The sequence below is a fragment of the Lepidochelys olivacea genome (genome assembly GCF_965140295.1).
Source record: "Lepidochelys olivacea isolate rLepOli2 genome assembly, chromosome: 9".
In the NCBI taxonomy this organism is placed as follows: Eukaryota; Metazoa; Chordata; order Testudines; family Cheloniidae; genus Lepidochelys; species Lepidochelys olivacea.
Window position 1 is genome coordinate 40,667,819 of NC_140419.1, and position 19,456 is coordinate 40,687,274.

Sequence of the window (19,456 nt, forward strand, 5' to 3'; positions counted from 1 at the left end):
CTATGTTTTTCTGATGCCTGCAATGGGTCTTGAAAAAGGCAAGAGTATTTTGCTGCAATGTGAAGACACGTTTAGTTTTATTTAAAAGCTAAAGTGGTACACAATCGTCTATCAATATGGTTTTCAAACTTTTTCTTTTGCAAAAACACTAACAAATTTTGAATGGCGAACTCCTTTGGAAATCTTAGACATGGTGTCCACAGACTACAGGTTGAAAACTACTGTTCTATGTTAATGACAACCTTTCACAGACCCCTGAGACATAATCTGCAGACCCTTGGGGGTCCGTGGACCACAGGTTGAAAACCACTGATCTATGAACAGGTTGCCCAGATAGATCAATGTCTCAGTTTTAATATCACTAATATGATGAAGATGAGTGCTGCTTGTAGACAGATTTTCTCATGCTTTTGTGGTATCTCTGTTAGTTGGATTATGATACAGGAGTAAAATTATGGTTGTTTGTGTTACCTTAGCTGTGCAATTTCCAGGCTAATATCTGTAGATTTTATGAGGACAATAACATTCTTTTACTTCTTGTTTACGCTCCAAGTAACTGATAGATATTTATAATCTTAATCCCAAATTAAAGTTTTTGGCCTGGGAAATGTTTTAGATTTTTAAAAAATGTTTGGTAAAGTTGCCCGAGACATTTTCAGGCCCAAAATTATTTTCTAAAGGGTTAGTTTATTGATCTGTACATCTGTGCAGCATTGCAGTGGTGTTATCAAAGCAAATTTAAGCCAATTAATAGAGCACAACAGAAAAGTTATGAATTCAAATGGAAAAGTTGTATTGATTGTAGGTATCCTAGAACACATGTCATGGAAGCTTAGACATGGGTCTTAGGAAAGATGCACTCTGGAGCTGTAGACTGCCTAACCGCACACTGATGGCAGTTCAGATACAAGTCTTAGGAATGACACACCCTGGGGTTGCAGACATCAGAAGGTAAAGTGTACATGGCTCTACAGTGTGGCTTGACAGTCTGTTGACATCCTGAAGTGAAAATCTTACACAAGCCTTTAGCTGGAGTGCTGGCCACTCCAATGCTCAGGAACTATACCAGAGTCCACACATAGAAATAAAAATTTCAGGTCATAGGTGTATCAAAATACTTTTTTTCTTAACTAACTAATAACTAACTAAATAGTCCTCTTGCCTTCCAAGAATAGCAGGACACTTTTCCTGTTGGTGATACCTGCACAGCAAAACAAATTTGGAGCATCTAGTTCAAGCCTATATTGAGTTACTGAATAAAGGGGCAAAACACATTTGGAAACTCTTCACTGAGTCAGAATATCTTTTGTAGAAACTATCCATCTCTGAAATACCTTTTGTCCATATTTCAGAGTAATAGTCATGTTAGTCTGTATTCGCAAAAAGAAAAGGAGTACTTGTGGCACCTTAGAGACTAACCAATTTATTTGAGCACAAGCTTTCGTGAGCTACAGCTCACTTCATCGGATGCATACTGTGGAAAATACAGGAGATGTTTTTATACACACAGACCATGAAAAAATGGGTGTTTATCACTACAAAAGGTTTTCTCTCCCTCCACCCAACTCTCCTGCTGGTAATAGCTTATTTAAAGTGATCACTCTCCTTACAATGTGTATGATAATCAAGGTAGGCCATTTCCAGCACAAATCCAGGTTTTCTCCCCACCCCACCCCCTAAACCCACTCTCCTGTTGGTAATAGCTTATCTAAAGTGATCACTCTCCTTACAATGTGTATGATAATCAAGGTGGGCCATTTCCAGCACAAATCCAGGTTTTCTCTCCCCCCCAGGAGGAGAGTGGGGTGGAGGGAGAGAAAACCTTTTGTAGTGATAAACACCCATTTTTTCATGGTCTGTGTGTATAAAAACATCTTCTGTATTTTCCACATCTTCTATATTCCACATCTTCTGTATTTTCCACATTGCACCCGATGAAGTGAGCTGTAGCTCACGAAAGCTTATGCTCAAATAAATTGGTTAGTCTCTAAGGTGCCACAAGTACTCCTTTCCTTTTGTCCATAGTCTCCCAAACTTTCCAATTTTTTTTTAAACTCTGGCAAAGGACTGCATGACATTTCTTAGGTGGATTTGTTTGGTGCAATGAAATTAGAAAGTGTCATTGGAATAGGAGTTACAGTTTCATGTGGGTGAAGTGCTAAGGTCTTCATAATAATCTGTTATTTGTTTGTACAGCTCCTGGTCTGATATACACGGATCAGAGCCCTAGGTGCCGCCAAAATAGAAATAATAAATCATCCACATCATGAACGAAGGGAAGGGAGAAGGATGAGAAGAAGAAAAGAAGATAAAGAGGGGAAGAGAGGAAGGAGAGAAGAACTGAAAATAAGATAGGAATACGTAATGAAAAGAGAGTGGAAAAGAGAAGCAGGAACTACCTCTGATGTCACATCATGCCATCTTGTTAATTCCTATGGGTACCAGCCAGTTAGCTATAATGGGCATTGTGCATCTGTAAAACCACATATACAGTAGCTACTTGGTCTCTGTGTTTATGGGAAAAGTGCTTTATCTGGACAAAAGGAATTAATAAGTAAACTGAAAACCAAGCACATACCACATAATTTTTGCAGTGATTTCTCAGAGTATGTCTCTCGGTCACAACCCTTGCCAATGTAATTGGTTTGCAATTCAATAGTGGTCTGGATTGAGGAAACAGGTCCATCACAGGTTTCCAGATGAATGCTGGGAAACAAAGGTATGCTGCCAGAGCCAGGCTTATACTCAATACGCTTGTTCCAGTCTGCAAGATAAAAATAAATCCACAGTACAAAGTAATTAAAAAAAGAGGAGTATGGTGATTAACATTAGAAGAATTTCCTGAATTGCACTGGATAAGAGCAGAGAGAATAGAGAGGAGGCAGTTGGAGAACAGTGTTGGAGACACTGAGCGCTGGTGCTATGGAGACAATATTGTGCCTAAGATAGTTGGTTTAGCAGAAAATAAATGCACCGGGTTGTGCAGTGGAGATCCAGGAAGAGCTGTTTCATGGCAGGGTTGTCAGCTCAGGAGAAAAGAACTTCAGATTTGTTTGCTTAACCCAGAGTCGTGTTTTAGTTGAGTTATACTGAAGCACATGTCACAGGCACCTAACTGGAGACCCGAATGGACAACGAATGAATAATGTGACGTGCACATTTAAAATAAGCCACATTTTCTAGTATTGACCAGGTAAGCTTGATGGGCTTCGAAGACTGAATTCTCATTGATTTGTAAAATGCCACTGCTTTGCCCCGCCAGTTCAATAAGTTCATTGCTGGGACAGAGACCATAAAGTTTGGACCCAAGCATCAATGAGTTAATTGCTCTATTTTTTTTTAAAGATGTTACTCTATTTGTAAAAGTATTTTGTGCTCAGTGAAGTAATAACATCGCTGGCTAGTGCTAGGCAAGCACTATGCAAGTTTCCTGACAAGAATTGTTAATACATCTCATTCCTGATCTGCAATGGCATTGCTTATATCATATTCCTGGGAATAATATTGTCAATCATGCCAAATTATGACAGATTATGAAGTTCTGTGATATGAGCAAATGTCCGCTAAGGACTAGGATATGACCACCAGCTTCATTTGACTCATGATTAAAAGCTTTTCAACTCTAGTCTGGAGATGTGAAAGGCCAGTGTACCCATCCACAGCACCACCTTTCTCTCTCCAAATGTTGTCTTAGTTCTGTGGACTACTAATGACAGGAAGCTACAGATGAAGGTGCTCTGCAGGCTTACAGCCAGACCAAGCTGATCCATGCTTTGTTTATCCAGCTGTCTCACAACTGAGAAGATTTGAGAAGTTACCAATCTTATAGCACATGCTGTCTGTGCCACTGACCTTTTCAACTGGAATGTTTAGTTTCTAAATCTGAATAAATATGGTGTTTTCAAGCTGTTTTAGGGATTAGGTAGTTCTGATTTACTGATCCCACCAAAGGAATGCTGTATTAAAATTAAGAAAAATGAGTGTGTTTCAGCTATATTTCCAATTTACATTTCAGCCAATACACTTGTTTTAGGTACATAATTTATTACAAAACAAAGCAAAGGTGCCACATTAATATTGAGATTAAACCATTAATTCTTTTAAAGTCATGGGCCTGCTTAATGTGTGTCTGCCTAATCTGCACATCTGGGTATTTGGAAGATTTTTCAGACAGATCAATCTTGTAATGTGCATAGCTCCAGCTTCTTTGGAGTATTTTTAGCCAAAGTGGGTCTTTGCTAGTAGAATAAACTAAATAAGTCTGAACATTCAATCAAACCCGATTAAAGGGAACGTACCATCCAAGGAAGTTCTCTTGATCGGGTGGTAGAAACAAAAGTCTCCAATTCAGTAATTAAATAGACTTTCACTTGCTTTATAGTGAATCTTCACCCTGCTCATGCTGAGGTTTTACTCCACTGTAAATAGGTTGTACCAAGACAACTCCTTGGCACCAGGTCTCACTGCAATTGTTTCCAGACGGTGAGTAAAGAAGAACTGAGCCTAGAACTGCTCTTCACTACATACTCTCCAGAGAGCCTCTTGCTACTGCTGATTTGGGATGCCCAATTTGAGACACCTTAAAAGACCTTTCAGAAAGTTCTGAGCATTCACCCTCTGAAAAGCTAACCCTTTCAAGGTGTCTCAAATTGGGCACCCAAAAATCACTGGCCACTTTCAAAAATTTGGCTTAGTCTATCCGATTATCTGTCAAATACTTGTTTTCTTGCCAGAGACAGAGATTAATCATTTAATACTTTGTTATTAATTGTCTGAAGCTGTGACTGTGGGAAAATGAAGGTTGCACATGATGTTCCATACTTACTGTAACAAAAGCTTTTAGGATGTGTTGGTCACTATTCAAAATTATTAGAAGGCAATCATGCCTTGCTCACTATACCTATTCTATAGGATGTTTAAAATAACTACATTTGCCTGAAACTCCTTCCTCTAACAGATAACTAATTCCGTGGAATGTCTTAAGACGTTGTCAATTGTATAACAGTATATCAACAGATTTGCATTCTCCACCCTTTCCAAAATACTTCAGGTTTACACTCTCAGACTGCTTAGAAAATAATGTAATTTACTTCCTAACATTTCACTTAAAAAATATGAGCATTTGCTGTTATATATGTGCTGTGAGAACAGATGAATCATGGCTCCTTCTATTCTCACATTCTCTAGTTACTTACAGACTATTCCCACACCCACAAATCATCAAACAGTGTGAGTTTCAAACTATTTAAAATGTTTCAGACTAGTTCTGCACTTCTCTGATTTTGGCCACTTTTTGGTTTCTTAGCTATCTTAGATGAATTGGCACTCATGCAAAATATTCATCACTGGATGTGTGAAAAATGACTGAACAATTAAGGTTGACACATCTGTCTGCAAATCCACAATCTTTAAACTTGTGTGAGGTGTTGCTTATAAAATAGGCCATAAAAATGTCAATACTCATATTGTAGAATAATGGAGGGCTTCTGTTCTTCTGTTTTGTTTTGTTTTTAATTGTCACCTCAAGGTCTCTTGGGATTTAAAGAGGTGCAGCTTCATTTATTCCTGTTACTTTTCCACTTGGCAAACGAGATCACTTATGACTAGAACTATACCAACCTCATAGTCTTAGGTATTCACATTTGTCCAAGCTCCACCGTAAAATCCCAACTAGAATTCAGCCACTGCTTTTTCATGCTGTATGTACATTTGCATCACAGTTTGTGTTGCTGGTAGTATTTCCATCCGCGTTTGACACTGGGGCCTCAGCCCTGCCTAAGTCCAAGCTGCACTGCCTGCGCAGACACAAAAGGGATTTAATGCCGACGTATTAAGGTCAGCATGGCGTTTGCCCTCAGTGTAGGTGGCATTCTGGGACAGGAAAGGGGCAGTGCTGGAGTGCAATGTAATCCTGAGCACCCAGGCTCTAAGGTGATGGCTATGTTAAAAATAGATTGGGTTGTTTACATAGTCCTCATTCCTATGGTATTTCCATACCCCGGAGGTGTTAAAATGGAAGTTAACACTCTTACCCCACCTCACAGTAAGAGGCAACTTGAAAAGTACATAGAAGTTGTGAATGTGAGAGAATGAGTGAAGTATCTGTGTGAAAAGGTGACTGCGAGAAAGCTAAGTCAAAGAGATAAGTGTTGCATTTCATTCTGAATGGGGCAAGATGTATGCTTGTTCTGATCTCTTGCAGAAGAAAGCTCCATTGATTAGGTCCCAGGTCCTGTAAAAATCCCATCCCTTGTCCTCAATACGCCTGGTTGGCATGGAAAAGTTACTGCAGGAAGTCATGGGGGAAGAGGGGATCACTTATATATCTTGAACCCAGGCCAGGGAAGCTTTTGAATAGCAGGACAGACATTTTAAATTGGGATAGACAAAATGCAACTAATTTCTGAGGCTGAATAAACAATTAGACAAATTAAGATATCTGAACCCATCTGAAATGGATGGGTTGGTATCCAATAAGCTAAATCCAAATCTCCTGGGTTCTCCTTTGGTAAACTCTGATCTGTGACAACATATTTCCAAGGTAACACTCTGCAAACCCATACCAGCCACGGTAAAGAGTCTGGACAAGAATAAGTCTGCCCAGTTCCAGAGAATGAGGACACTGTCTGCACTTCTTCATTCACCTGGCCCTATCCTGCCATCTGTGCTATAAAGCACTGGCAGGTAGTCCTGGGCAGGCCTCACACCTAAACATCACCATGTCATATATTTGGGTGTGAGGTTCCATGGACTATGCAACTAAAATTTGAGCCTAGATCCAAACTCTGAGTACCTCAAACTAACCCAGTGTGATCCTGTTCAGATCAAATTTCAATGACAAGCCAATCTTTAAAAATAAATAATAACGATCCCCATGCACAATGATGGAATGATTTTTCCTTTGAAATGATAGGTAACGTAAATGTTTTAAATAAAATATGGGGTGCTTATCTTGACCTTTATATGGGTATTATCTGTTTTTTCTTTCCTTTTGGTATATACTGTAATACAATATATTTCTAATTTCTATTTACTCTATCTGCCAAAAAAGGCAAATTCTGCCTCTACCTTTGTGGCTAGAGAGGGAGCCCTGGCACACTAACCAGTACAGTTCCCCCTGTGCCAGGGAAGATGCACAGAACTCAGCTCCCACTGAAATTGTTTCTGTGCCTATGTGGAAGAGGGCAGTGGGAGCTATGTGCAAGGGTGGGGTGGGGTACAGCTACCTGGTGAATCTCCCCAATCTCCCCTGTGGAAGGGCTGTCCCTGCAGGCAAGCGGGGCCTATTGCAGCCTCAAGGGTTTGGAGCTGCATTTGGCAGAGTAGAAGGGGATATTTGATTCTCTCTGTGCGCCACCCCAGCACTCTTCTCAGCTACTGGCCCCTAACTGATTTGTTTGACAAGTATCATCTGTATTTAAATATTTTACTGTTTATGCACTGAAAACCAATACCATGTGAGAACAAATAAAAAAAGCCAGCACACCCAAATAGAGTTACAAACCGAACAACTGTGAACAGCTCAGCGTCCTCACTAAGTGGCCTAGAAAGCTCATGACTGATGTATGGAGCGATACTCAGATGAAAAGAAGCCCAAGGGCTAAATAAATGACATCTCTGGACACTTACCATATGGAATCTGGGACGTACAATACAGTACAGTCAGGCAAGGCATGATTTTGTTACAACACCATTTATTTCAATGGAACGTAGAGACATACTACCGCGTCACAAGCTGGTGCTGCTTTGCTTAACTTGTACACTCAGGGAATGCTTAAAAGCTTAATGTTCAATAAAGATGCAACATTTCTGAGGCGGTCCTACTTTTGATACCTGTGTTGCCCTTTAGCCTTTGAATACTGTGCTCCATGGAATGTCATTTTAAAGGCATAACATATATTGTCAAAATTATAACATCCCAGTTTACACAAATAAGATACAAGGTCCTTTCCTTTGTTTTTCAAACACTGAAGTGAATGCACCAAGCCATTCAAAGGATTAAGAGAGGAAAATGTTTTTTTTTTCTCTGCAGTAATTTGTTTTGTTACTGTTAACCTGCTCTGAATTCTCAATATCCGAAATAGTCTCTGAATGCTAGAAAGCCTCACTTATATTAGCATTCAAGGTCTTTCCTAGTTCTATTAGTGAATTATACTTTTCCATTAATATTCTGTCTTCAGGTTACACATGCATTTGTGTGACAATAATTCCTTTGTATATATGTTGTGCACGTACACACACATACGCACACACACACACACACAGAATAACTTCCCCTTCCACAGTTTTCCATTCATTTTATAATCATTTGGTAATATAATTCAGTTGTTCTTTATAGTCAAAAGTTAATTTTGAGAGAGATCTTGAAATTCCACATCATAATGATGGATAATCATAATAATGGAATGATTGGTGAGGCCTCATCTGGAGTACTGTGTCCAGTTTTGGGCCCCACACTTCAAGAAGGATGTGGATAAATTGGAGAGAGTCCAGCGAAGGGCAACAAAAATGATTAGGGGACTGGAACACATGAGTTATGAGGAGAGGCTGAGGGAGCTGGGATTGTTTAGCCTGCAGAAGAGAAGAACGAGGGGGGATTTGATAGCTGCTTTCAACTACCTGAAAGGGGGTTCCAAAGAGGATGGCTCTAGACTGTTCTCAATGGTAGCAGATGACAGAACGAGGAGTAATGGTCTCAAGTTGCAGTGGGGGAGGTTTAGATTGGATATTAGGAAAAACTTTTTCACTAAAAGGGTGGTGAAACACTGGAATGCGTTACCTAGGGAGGTGGTGGAATCTCCTTCCTTAGAGGTTTTTAAGGTCAGGCTTGACAGAGCCCTGGCTGGGATGATTTAACTGGGAATTGGTCCTGCTTTGAGCAGGGGGTTGGACTAGATGACCTTCTGGGGTCCCTTCCAACCCTGATATTCTATGATTCTATGAATAAATAAACTGCAATTTACTTAAAGAATTTGTACACGTATATCTTTATGACTCTGCTCCTGAAATCTGATCTGTATAGATGGATCCCAGCAGAGCCCCATTGATTTCAATGGCATTCTTCAGGATTTCACCAGGCAGATCCAACTGCAGGACCAGGGCCTGAGTTGCCAGAGTTCAGACTAGTGCAAGCATAGGAGTTAAGTTTCAGAGTAACAGCCGTGTTAGTCTGTATTCGCAAAAAGAAAAGGAGTACTTGTGGCACCTTAGAGACTAACCAATTTATTTGAGCATAAGCTTTCGTGAGCTACAGCTCCGATGAAGTGAGCTGTAGCTCACGAAAGCTTATGCTCAAATAAATTGGTTAGTCTCTAAGGTGCCACAAGTACTCCTTTTCTTCATAGGAGTTAAAACGTCAGATTTGACCATAGTAAATTTCACTTTTGCCATGGCCTCATTTCATAGAACATTTAAGAACTGGCATTCTGTTGCACTCACACATCAGCAAGAAAGAGTGGTTAGTGATGTCACTGTTCCCGTCTTCCCTTTCATGTTTTCTTTGTCTATTCCTCCATCCCCCTCCTCCCCGTAACAAATAATTTAGCTTGCTTTTTGTTTTATACTCACAAAATTAGTTTAATGTTTAAAAAAGGGCTTCTCTCATCTGTATTTTATGCTGCCAGGTAAGTCTTTGAATATCACTGGAAGCTGGTTTGAAGAACAGTGATTGGTTATAGTTTAGGCCTTGTCTACACCTAAAACTTGTGTTGACCTAGCTACATGGCTCAGGGGTGTGAAAAATTCACATCTTTTAGAGATTTAGTTAAACCAACCTACGCCCTGGTATAGACAGCTCTAGGTCACCAGAAAAATTCTTCTGTCAACCTCGCCATGGCTTCTCAAGGGGGTGGATTAATGACAGCAAAGAAAAAACACTTCCATCACTGTAACAAGTATTTACACTACAGCGGCATACCTGCAGTGCTGCAGCTGTGCCACCATAGAGTTTGTAGCGTAGATGTAGCCTGACAAACATATCCTTAGAAACGTATGATCACATCTTTTCCAAAATGCCAGTCCAATTTCACAGGGTCCTGAAGGACTTCATTTCCACGGAGTGTCAACAACTGGCTTAGTATTTTTGACTGCTAATGTTGGCTTTGTGATGTTAATGCTACCAGAACTGTGGATATATGACTCACATTTTTGAATCTGCAGAGACTTCTGAGAACCAGTTAATCCACCTAAGGATGGAGATTGTGGTCACATATTTTGAGGAGATAGAATCAGTGTGGAAAAGTTAAAAAGATGCCTTTTTAGACTGACTGTACTTCCCTTTTAGTGACCAAGTGAGGCCAATGCATTCTGCCGGCTTGAGCACAAAAGCATTGGCAGAAGACATACTACATGGCAATCTATACACGTTGACTCAGATGCTCTTATTTCACACCTGCACTGATCTCAACGGATTGTCAAAACTGGGTAAAGTCAATTTCTTATAATCTGTGAAAGAAAGGACGGACTAGCATCGCATTGAAAACACCACCTCAGCCTAAATAGTGTGCTATTCACACATTCAGTGACCTGCCTCATTCAGCATTGGTTGTGCTACCCATGGAAGTAAAAACATACTGAATAGTTCTTATCCTCTATTACATACCTTTTATAGTACACAAGTACCTACAGTTTGGATGTTGGCCATGTATAGAACCAGATTAAGGAGCTTCTAAACCTCAACATGCCCTGTAAAGGATGCTCAGTATTCTTATAGAAAGCATCATGGTGATAGCACACAACTCAGACAAAACTTAACATAAAGTGCAGCCACACAGCATACATGCACCTGGCCACTGCCTGAAAATCTGAATCCAACTGCTCCATCACACACGTTAGCCCCGAGCAGCAGGGTGCTTCAGATACACATAAGTTCACAGCAGCTGCTCACAACTCCCACAGTCAAGATGCCAAACAGCCAAGACATTCTAACAAGTTAGACACTGTAATTATTCCAATAGATCACACTAACTTCTTTGTCTTTCACCTGCAATGGTATTTTCAAAGTGGTTTTGTACATTAGTCATATCATACACATCAGGTAGTCATTCTGCACCCCTTTTTTTTGTCTGAGTACATGGTATTTAGCCAGCTGCTGTACTGCCTCGTTTATTTCCACAGAAATATTGTAGAGTTCCCTCTAGAGTTGTGTATATATAGACGTAGGTTTGCGTATGGCCATTTCCATTTTTGTGGGTTTGCCTTCTCCAGCAGTGGGTGTATTTGTCCCCTCCTCACCCCAAAAGCACATACAGGGAGAATGAAAAGTTATTTTAATGGCACAACTCTGTATGATGGCCCATGCCATTCTGCCTTTGCCAGCATTCTCTGCATGGGGTTGCAAACAAATGTAGATAAAAGTGCAGCTCAGAGAGAGTTATTTCTAAAGCATTTTCAGCTCCATTTTGGAAACGGATATATGAAAATAAGAGCCATCCCACCTGATCATCTCATCTGTTCCCCCTGCCCTTGGCATAAATGCAAAAAACTTTTGAAGGGGAGAACTTTTCTCTTTTACCACTTTCAAAGGCCATGCATGTGAAGTGGCCTTTCTGGGGAACTCTGGATAGAATTTCTTACAGGATCCATCAACATCATCACTGTACCCTTGCCAGAGTTTCATTTTTTGAGATCATGCTTTAAACAGATATAAGCCCCTGACAGTGGTTGAGAGAACCTTCTCCTTCCTAAGGACCTGAGTGTGCTGCCTGCCAAGGACTCCCAGCAGCTTCAACTTCCAGCATCTGATGGATAGCAGGGATTATGCCAAAATGAAGCAAAATTTAAGTTGCAGCTGGGCCTCCAAAGGAACCCTGCCACCGGTGGTTGCCCCCAACAGGAAAGGGCCCGAGACCCAACAGAGCTGGGGATGAGGGGTTTGGGGTGTGGGAGGGGTTCAGGGCTGGGTCAGAGAATTTGGGTGCGGGGGTGAGGGTTGTGGGGTGGGGCCAGGAATGAGGGGTTCAGGGTGTGGGAGGGGGTTCTGGGCTGGGGCAGGGCGTTGGGGTGTGGGAGGGGGTCAGTGATCTGGGCTGTGGGTACTGGCTCTGGGGAGTTTGGGGTGCAGAAGGGGGCTCTGGGTTTTGGGGGGGGCTCAGGGCTTGGGCAGAGGATTGGGGTGCGGGCTCTGGAGTGGGGCCAGGGATGAAAGGTTTGTGGTACAGGAAGGGCTCTGGGTTTGGGGGAAGCTCAGGGCTGGGGCTTGTGGCGTGGGGTTGGGGCATGGACTTATCTCAGGTGGCTCCCAGTCAGCAGCCCAGCGGGGGTGTTAAGGCAGGCTTCCTGCCTGTCCTGGAACCGTGGGTGGCGCTGCGCCCCAGAAGTAGCCAGCTGCAGGTCTGGCTGCTAGGCAGAGGCACACAAGCAGCTCCACGTGGCTCTCGCCTGCAGGCACCATCCCCTCCCAGCTCATGTGCGGAACTGGTGCTCGGGGCGGGGGTAGCATGCACAGCCCCATTATCCACCCCTCCTAGAAGCTGGACCTGCTGCTGGCCGCTTCTGGGGCGCAGCGCGGTGTCAGAAGAGGTAGGGACTAGTAGCCTGACTTAGCAAGGCAGCACCACCGGCGGGACTTTTAATGGCCTGGTTGGCAGTGCTGACCAGAGCCGCCATGACCCAGTGACTTACATTCTGCAACCCAGTAGTGGGTCGCGACCCGCAGTTTGAAAACCACTGGCCTAGGAGGAAAAAGGACCAAAAAAGTGCCACCATGGCTAAATAACAAAGTAAAAGAAGCAGTTAGAGGCAAAAAGGCATCCTTTAAAAAGTGGAAGTTAGAACATATTAAGGAAAATAGAAAGGAGCATAAACTCTGGCAAGTGAAGTATAAAAATATAATTAGGAAGGCAAAAAAAGAATTTGAGGAATGGCTAGTCAAAGACAAAAAAAGTAACAGCAAAATTTTTTTTAGTACATCAGAAGCAGGAAACCTGCTAAACAACCAGTGGGACCACTGGATGATCAAGATGCTAAAGGAGCACTCAAGGAAAATAAGGCCATTGCTGAGAAACTAAACTTATTAAAATCTGAGGAACTGTCCCAGATTGAGGTGCCATTAGAGGAGGTTTTGAAATAAATTGATAAATTAAACAGTAATCAATCACCAGGACCAGATGATATTCACTCAAGAGTTCTGAAGGAACCGACTGTGAAATTGCAGAACTAACAACTATGGTATGTAACCTATCATTTAAATCAGCTTCTGTACCAGATGAGTGGAGAATAGTTAACGTGATGCCAATTTTTGAAAAAGGCTCCAGAGGCGATCCTGGCAATCACAGGCTGTCAGGGTACCCTCCCCACTCTGAACTCTAGGGTACAGATGTGGGGACCCGCATCAAAAAAATCCCTAAGATAATTTTTACCAGCTTAGGTTAAAAACTTTCCCAAGGCACAAATTTTGCCTTATCTTTGAACAGTATGCTGCCACCACCAAGTGATTTAGACAAAGAACAGGGAAAGGACCACTTGGAGTTCCTATTTCCCCAAAATATCCCCCCCAGGCCCTTACGCCACTTTTCCTGGGGAGGCTTGAGAATAAACAAGATGAGTACAAACCAGCCTTTGTTTGTTTTTTAAGACCCAAAAAGCCCAATCAGATTCTTAAAAAACAGAACTTTATTAAAAGAACAAAAAAAGATAAGAGAACAGCTTTGTAAGATCAGAATGAAAGATAATCTTACAGGCAGTCAGATTCAAGACATAAAAAATCCCTCCAGGCAAAACCTTAAGTTACAAAAAGACACAAAAACAGGAATACACATTTCCTCCAGCACAGTGAATTTCCAAGCCAAAACAAAGAAAACCTAACACATTTTCTTTACTTACTAGATTACTTACTACCTTCACAGGAGTTGGAGGGCTTGCATCCTTGATCTGTTCCTGACAAAGGTATCACACAGACAGACAAAAGCCTTTTCCTCCCTCCAGATTTGAAAGTATCTTGTCCCCTCATTGGTCATTTTGGGTCAGGTGCCAGACAGGTTACCTGAGCTTCTTAACCCTTTACAGGTAAAAGGACTTTGCCTCTGGTCAGGAGGGCTTTTATAGCACTGTATACAGAAAGGTGGTTACCCTTCCCTTTATATTTATGACACAGGCTGGTAAGTCTAACTTAAGTATTAGGCAAATTGGTTGAAACAATAGTAAAGAATAGAATTATCAGACACATAGATGAACCCAATATGTTGGGGAAGAAGCAACACAGCTTTTGTAAAGCGAAATCATGTCTCACCAATCTACAAGAATTCTTGAGCGGGGTTAACAAGCATGTGAACAAGGGTGATCCAGTGCATATAGTGTACTTAGGCTCATCAAAGGCTCTTAAGCAAAGTAATCTGTCATGGGATTAGAGGGAAGGTCCTCTCTTGGTTAAAGATAGGAAAGCAAGGGTAGGAATAAATGGTCAGTTTTCAGAATGGAGAGAGATAAATAGTGGTATCCTCCAGGGGTCTGTGCTGGGACCAGTACTGTTCAACATATTCATAAATGATCTGGAAAAAAGGGTCAAGACGGAGGTGGCAAAATTTGCAAATGATACAAAACTACTCAAGATAGTTCAGTCCAAAGCAGACTATGAAGAGTTACAAAGGGATCTCACAAAACTGGATGACTGGGTGATAAAATGGCAGATGAAATTCAGTGTTGATAAATGCAAAGTAATGTACATGGGAAAACATAATCCCAACCATACATATAAAATGATATTAGCTGTTACCATCCAAGAAAAAGGTCTTGGAGTCCTTGTGGATAGTTCTCTGAAAACATCTTCTCAATGTGCAGCAGCAGTCAAAAAAGCTAACAGAATGTTGGGAATCATTAAGAAAGGGATAGATAATTAGACAGAAAATATCATATTGTCTCTATATAAATCTATGGTACACCCACATTTTGAATACTGCGTGGAGATGTGGTTGCCCCATCTCAAAAAAAGATATATTGGAATTGGAAAAGGTATAGAAAAGGGCAACAAAAATTATTAGGGGCATGGAACAGCTTCCATCTGAGGACAGATCAATAAGACTGGGACTTTTCATCTTGGAAAAAAGACGAATAACGGGGGAATATGATCAAGGTGTATAAAATCATGACTGGTGTGGAGAAAGTAAATAAGGAAGTGTTATTTACTCCTCCTAATAATACAAGAATTAGGGGTCACCAAATTAAGTTAATAGGCAGCAGGTTTAAAACAAACAAAAGGAAGGATTTCTTGACACAGCACGCAGTCAAGCTGTGGAACTCTTTGCCAGAGGATGTTGTGAAGACCAAGACTATAACAGGGTTCAAAAAAGAACTAAATAAGTTCATGGAGGATAGGGCCATCAATGGCTATTAGCCAGGATGGGCAGGGATGCAAAATTGTGCTCTGAATTGTCCCTAGCCTCTGTTTGCCAGAAGCTGGGAATGGGCAACATGGGATGGATCATTTGATGATTACATTCCCCCTGAAGCACCTGGCATTGGCCACTGTCGGTAGACAGGATACTGGGCTAGATGAACCTTTGGTCTGACCCAGTATGGCCATTCTTATATTCTTACTTGCAACCTTAATTCATTTTTAACTATGTATTTTGGGAAGAGACAGACTATTCAGATGAGTTCCTTGAATTCTGAGCAGACTGGTTTGTTTACAGCAGCTCAGTAGCCCGATAGCCTTAGTGATTGTTATCCCTTTGGAATCATTCTGTTCTTGTGAAGTAAAATAAAAACCTGATTTGTGGTTTAATTGGTCAGTAACTGATCAGATCTTTGTCAACCTGAAGGTGAGATTTAGGAGGTCTTTGTACCTGTATTTTTCTTTCTTTCTTTTTGGCACACTCTCTACTCAAGAATACTAAATTCCCCTTTCCTTTTTTCCCCCCAGCATAATTTATAATGGAACATAATTCACCACAGGCCTCAACATGCTAGTAATGATTTTTTTTTCTCCCCCCACCTCACTGTTGCCTATGTTGTATCTTTTCTCATTATACTACTGGGTCTGACAAGCAGAAATTAGTTACTTTTATCAGTTTTTGAAAATAACACCTTTCATGTCTTCATTGCAATAAGCATTAATAATACAATACATACTCCTATTTTAGTTCTTTCTTTAAATGTGACCTTTGAAATTTATTACTTATCAGATGTATTTAAAATACCATATATAATCAAACAAGTTTCTAACCATTATCTGTAAAAAAACAAATTATAATTTTTAAAACTTTAAATGGTACTCGATTTCAAAGAGAAAGCAATTTACAGCAGAAAATGAAACAGCAATTCAAAACACTGATAGAAAAACACAAAGAAGGGAACAGAGATGCACTCTGATATTTAGATTTTTGCACATTCATTTAAAAAGGTGGTCATGTTGCCTTAGTGTCACAAAGACTAGGAGCCTGATCAAAAAACTGATGGAGTTTTGTTTGAGTAAGGAGTGAAGGTTTGGCTCATCAGTTCCTTTATTAAAGGCAGTGATTCTAACCTTAACACAAGTCCAGTGTGGTGATTTATTCCAGTGTGAAACCTGGTCAGGCACAATCTCTTCAGTATCAAAGGGAGGACAGTAATTTGTAATGACATTCCACAATTTCTAAGAAATCTGTAATGATGTTTTATAATCCTCTGCTATATGTAAAAAGGACATGGGTAATTGAACAAACAACCAAAACAATCTCATTCAACTGAGTGGAGATTCTGAGAACCAACTACCTGAAGCAAATATACAAAATTCGAGATAAGCTTCTATCATTTTACATTAAAAATCCACGGTACCACAGGTGAGTGGATTATTGGTCTATATAAAATATAGGAGAAACTCAACTTGATTAGAAAAATGTGCTGTCTGAAACTCAGCTAGTGCTTTCTTCAAAGAAACTATGATTCTATGCTTATTATTTGGTGAGTGCCAAAGATGCACTATAATCATGTAAACCAAGATCCCAAGGAGCTTACAATATACAATGCAATCACATACCATTTCAAGTGATCTGAAGAAACGTAGATACAATTAAAGAGATTCTGTTATCCATTTCTCTGATGTAAAAACCAGACTAACTCCATCAAATGAACTAATTTGGAAGTACCTTGGTATAATTGAGAGCAGAATCTAGTGCAGTTTACTAATACAGATTTTCTCCATGGCCTATGCCAAAGACTCATAATAGACTCTTGAACAACCTCAGACCATAAACAACAAAGAACACAATTGTGCAACATATCCTACAAAAACAAAATTCAGAGTTAAAATAAATATTACGTACAGGCTTAATAAATGCTATCAGGCCACATAATTTCCAACTGCTCATAGATGTCTCAGATGAGCTATTCTCTTCTTATACCACATAGTGTACAAATTTTTTAAAATGTGATTTTTGTCTACATACTTTAGATAAGTTCTGCCTCAGTTTAATGCAGTTCCCACCCTCCTCCCCATTTTATTTTCCATTCCAAACATATGGGCCTCTAAATTCTCTCAATGTCACTACATTAAAATAACAATCCAGGGAATGATCCCTACTATACATCAAGAGTTAAACAAAGCATCAGTCACACACAACTCTGATTTCTAGGCGGAGAATAACTTCTGCATGTGGGAAGAATCAGAACTCATGTCCAGCCTTTTGCCAAGATCATAAATAGATTATATCCATTTTACGTAATATTAAAGAAGGAGAATGTAAGCAAGAAGGGTTGTTTGCATCTTTTATCACCTATCAGTTTTTTTAATTACCTGAAATATGTTCCAATGAGCAACTGTATTGTAATTGATGTCTGAACTGTCAAATAAAATTGCTGTAAGTATGATGTTATTGGGCAATATAATTGTGCTTTGAGCATGATTTCTTCACAAAGATTACCCAGTCTATAGAATACCTTTATGGAAATAATGAAATAGTTAACAACCGGGGATTGCATCATTTTAATACTAGTTCCTGAGCTTACATTTTGATGCATTTAATCTTCCAGCAAATGATCTCACAAAATAGAGTATTTGCACAAGTAAAATCTCTCTAAAGAATTCTCTTTGATCTTATAACAAGAATAGTAAGTTTTTTAGACCAACAAACATAGCTAAGAAAATGTAGAACTATTTCAAATTTGTTTCTTTCATACGCTTATTTTTATAAAATCTGTCTCTCAAATATTCTGGACACATGCACAATGAAAACTATGTATGGCCTCTGACAACTAACGTGTGGTTTTCTCCTCTGAATGGTGAGTATAAAAATGGAATCCTGGTGCTCCACGTTTATTGCATCTCACTGACTTCCAGAACCATTGTGCTCAGTTTACAAGTAGTTTCTTCTGTCAGCCAGCTCCACAACCTAGGTGATGACAACGAAGGCAAGATTTTTCCTCCATAAGCATCCACACTAACCATTAGGTGTTAACCCCATTTTAGGGACGGCAGATTGCTGCCTGCGGATTGTGCCCTCTTTGGTACTGTGCAAATACACTAATAACACTAACAGACTGTCCATGTAGGTGGAACTTAGTAAACAACTCTGTTGATGACTCATGAAAAAGAATCCTGCTTGCTCTATCCCAGCGGTTCTCAAACTGTGGGTCGGGACCCCAAAGTGGGTTGCGACCCCATTTTAATGGGGTCATCAGAGCCAGTATTAGACTTGCTGGGGTCTGGGGCTGAAGCCAAGGGCTCCAGTCTGGGGCAGCAGGGCTTGGGCTCTGCCCCTGCCCTGCCACCTGCCTGGGGTCATGAAGTAATTTTTGTTGTCTGAAGGGGGTCATGGTGCAATGAAGTTTGAGAACTGCTGCTTTATCCTAGCTCTATTGGCTCTGAACAGTTTACTAAAAAGGATTTAAAATAAACCAAAACCCAAACCATCACCATTTTTGAACTCCATAGAGTGTTTGACTAAGTTTTGGAAAGGTTTTTAAACGATGCTTTTATTCTGCGTTGATTTGATCAGTCCTTCATTCTGAGCTTTGCCACAAGTAAAAAATACCAGTAAAAAATAGTAATCATTTTACACATAACTGTAAAGAATACCAGACATTATATATTGTGAAAGAAAGAAAAACAAAACAAAACAAATGATATCAAATATTAAACCCTACCTTGCCAGCCTGGTTTGCACACTGGTTTGACATCAACTCGTACTAAGACATCTTCTGTTGCACGTTTTTGTCCACAGTCAAAAGCAGTTACCATTATCTCATACTCGTGCTGTTTATCGTAGTTCAGCTTCTCGGTGTTTCTAATATTACCTGCAGATTTAATATAACATCCAGGAATTATTTATTGGTCAAGCTTATTTCTTTGACAATTATGTATTGCATCCAGGTACCAGCCCACAATAGCGAGGGCCAGATAAAGCAAGCCCTCAGTGGGCAGAATTCCCATTCAGGAGTTCTACAAGCAGAAGATTGTGGGACAGGGCCCAAATGAAAGGAACCCATCAATGTCATATAAGATTTAATTTTACAGCTATGTATTTGCACAGACTTGATTACATGC

General features: G+C 40.4%; 1 protein-coding gene across 2 annotated transcripts in view; it reads right to left on the reverse strand.

Annotated features, from left to right (window-relative positions):
* CLSTN2 (calsyntenin 2) overlaps positions 1 to 19,456 on the reverse strand; it is a 693,894-nt gene that overhangs the window by 112,877 nt on the left and 561,561 nt on the right. For both annotated transcript variants that reach the window (XM_084640208.1, XM_084640207.1), the window contains 2 exons: positions 19,057 to 19,206; positions 2,579 to 2,764 (listed from right to left, as the gene is read on the reverse strand). In XM_084640208.1, the coding sequence (XP_084496334.1) occupies positions 2,579 to 2,764; positions 19,057 to 19,206 (336 nt within the window). The remainder of the gene's footprint in view (positions 1 to 2,578; positions 2,765 to 19,056; positions 19,207 to 19,456) is intronic.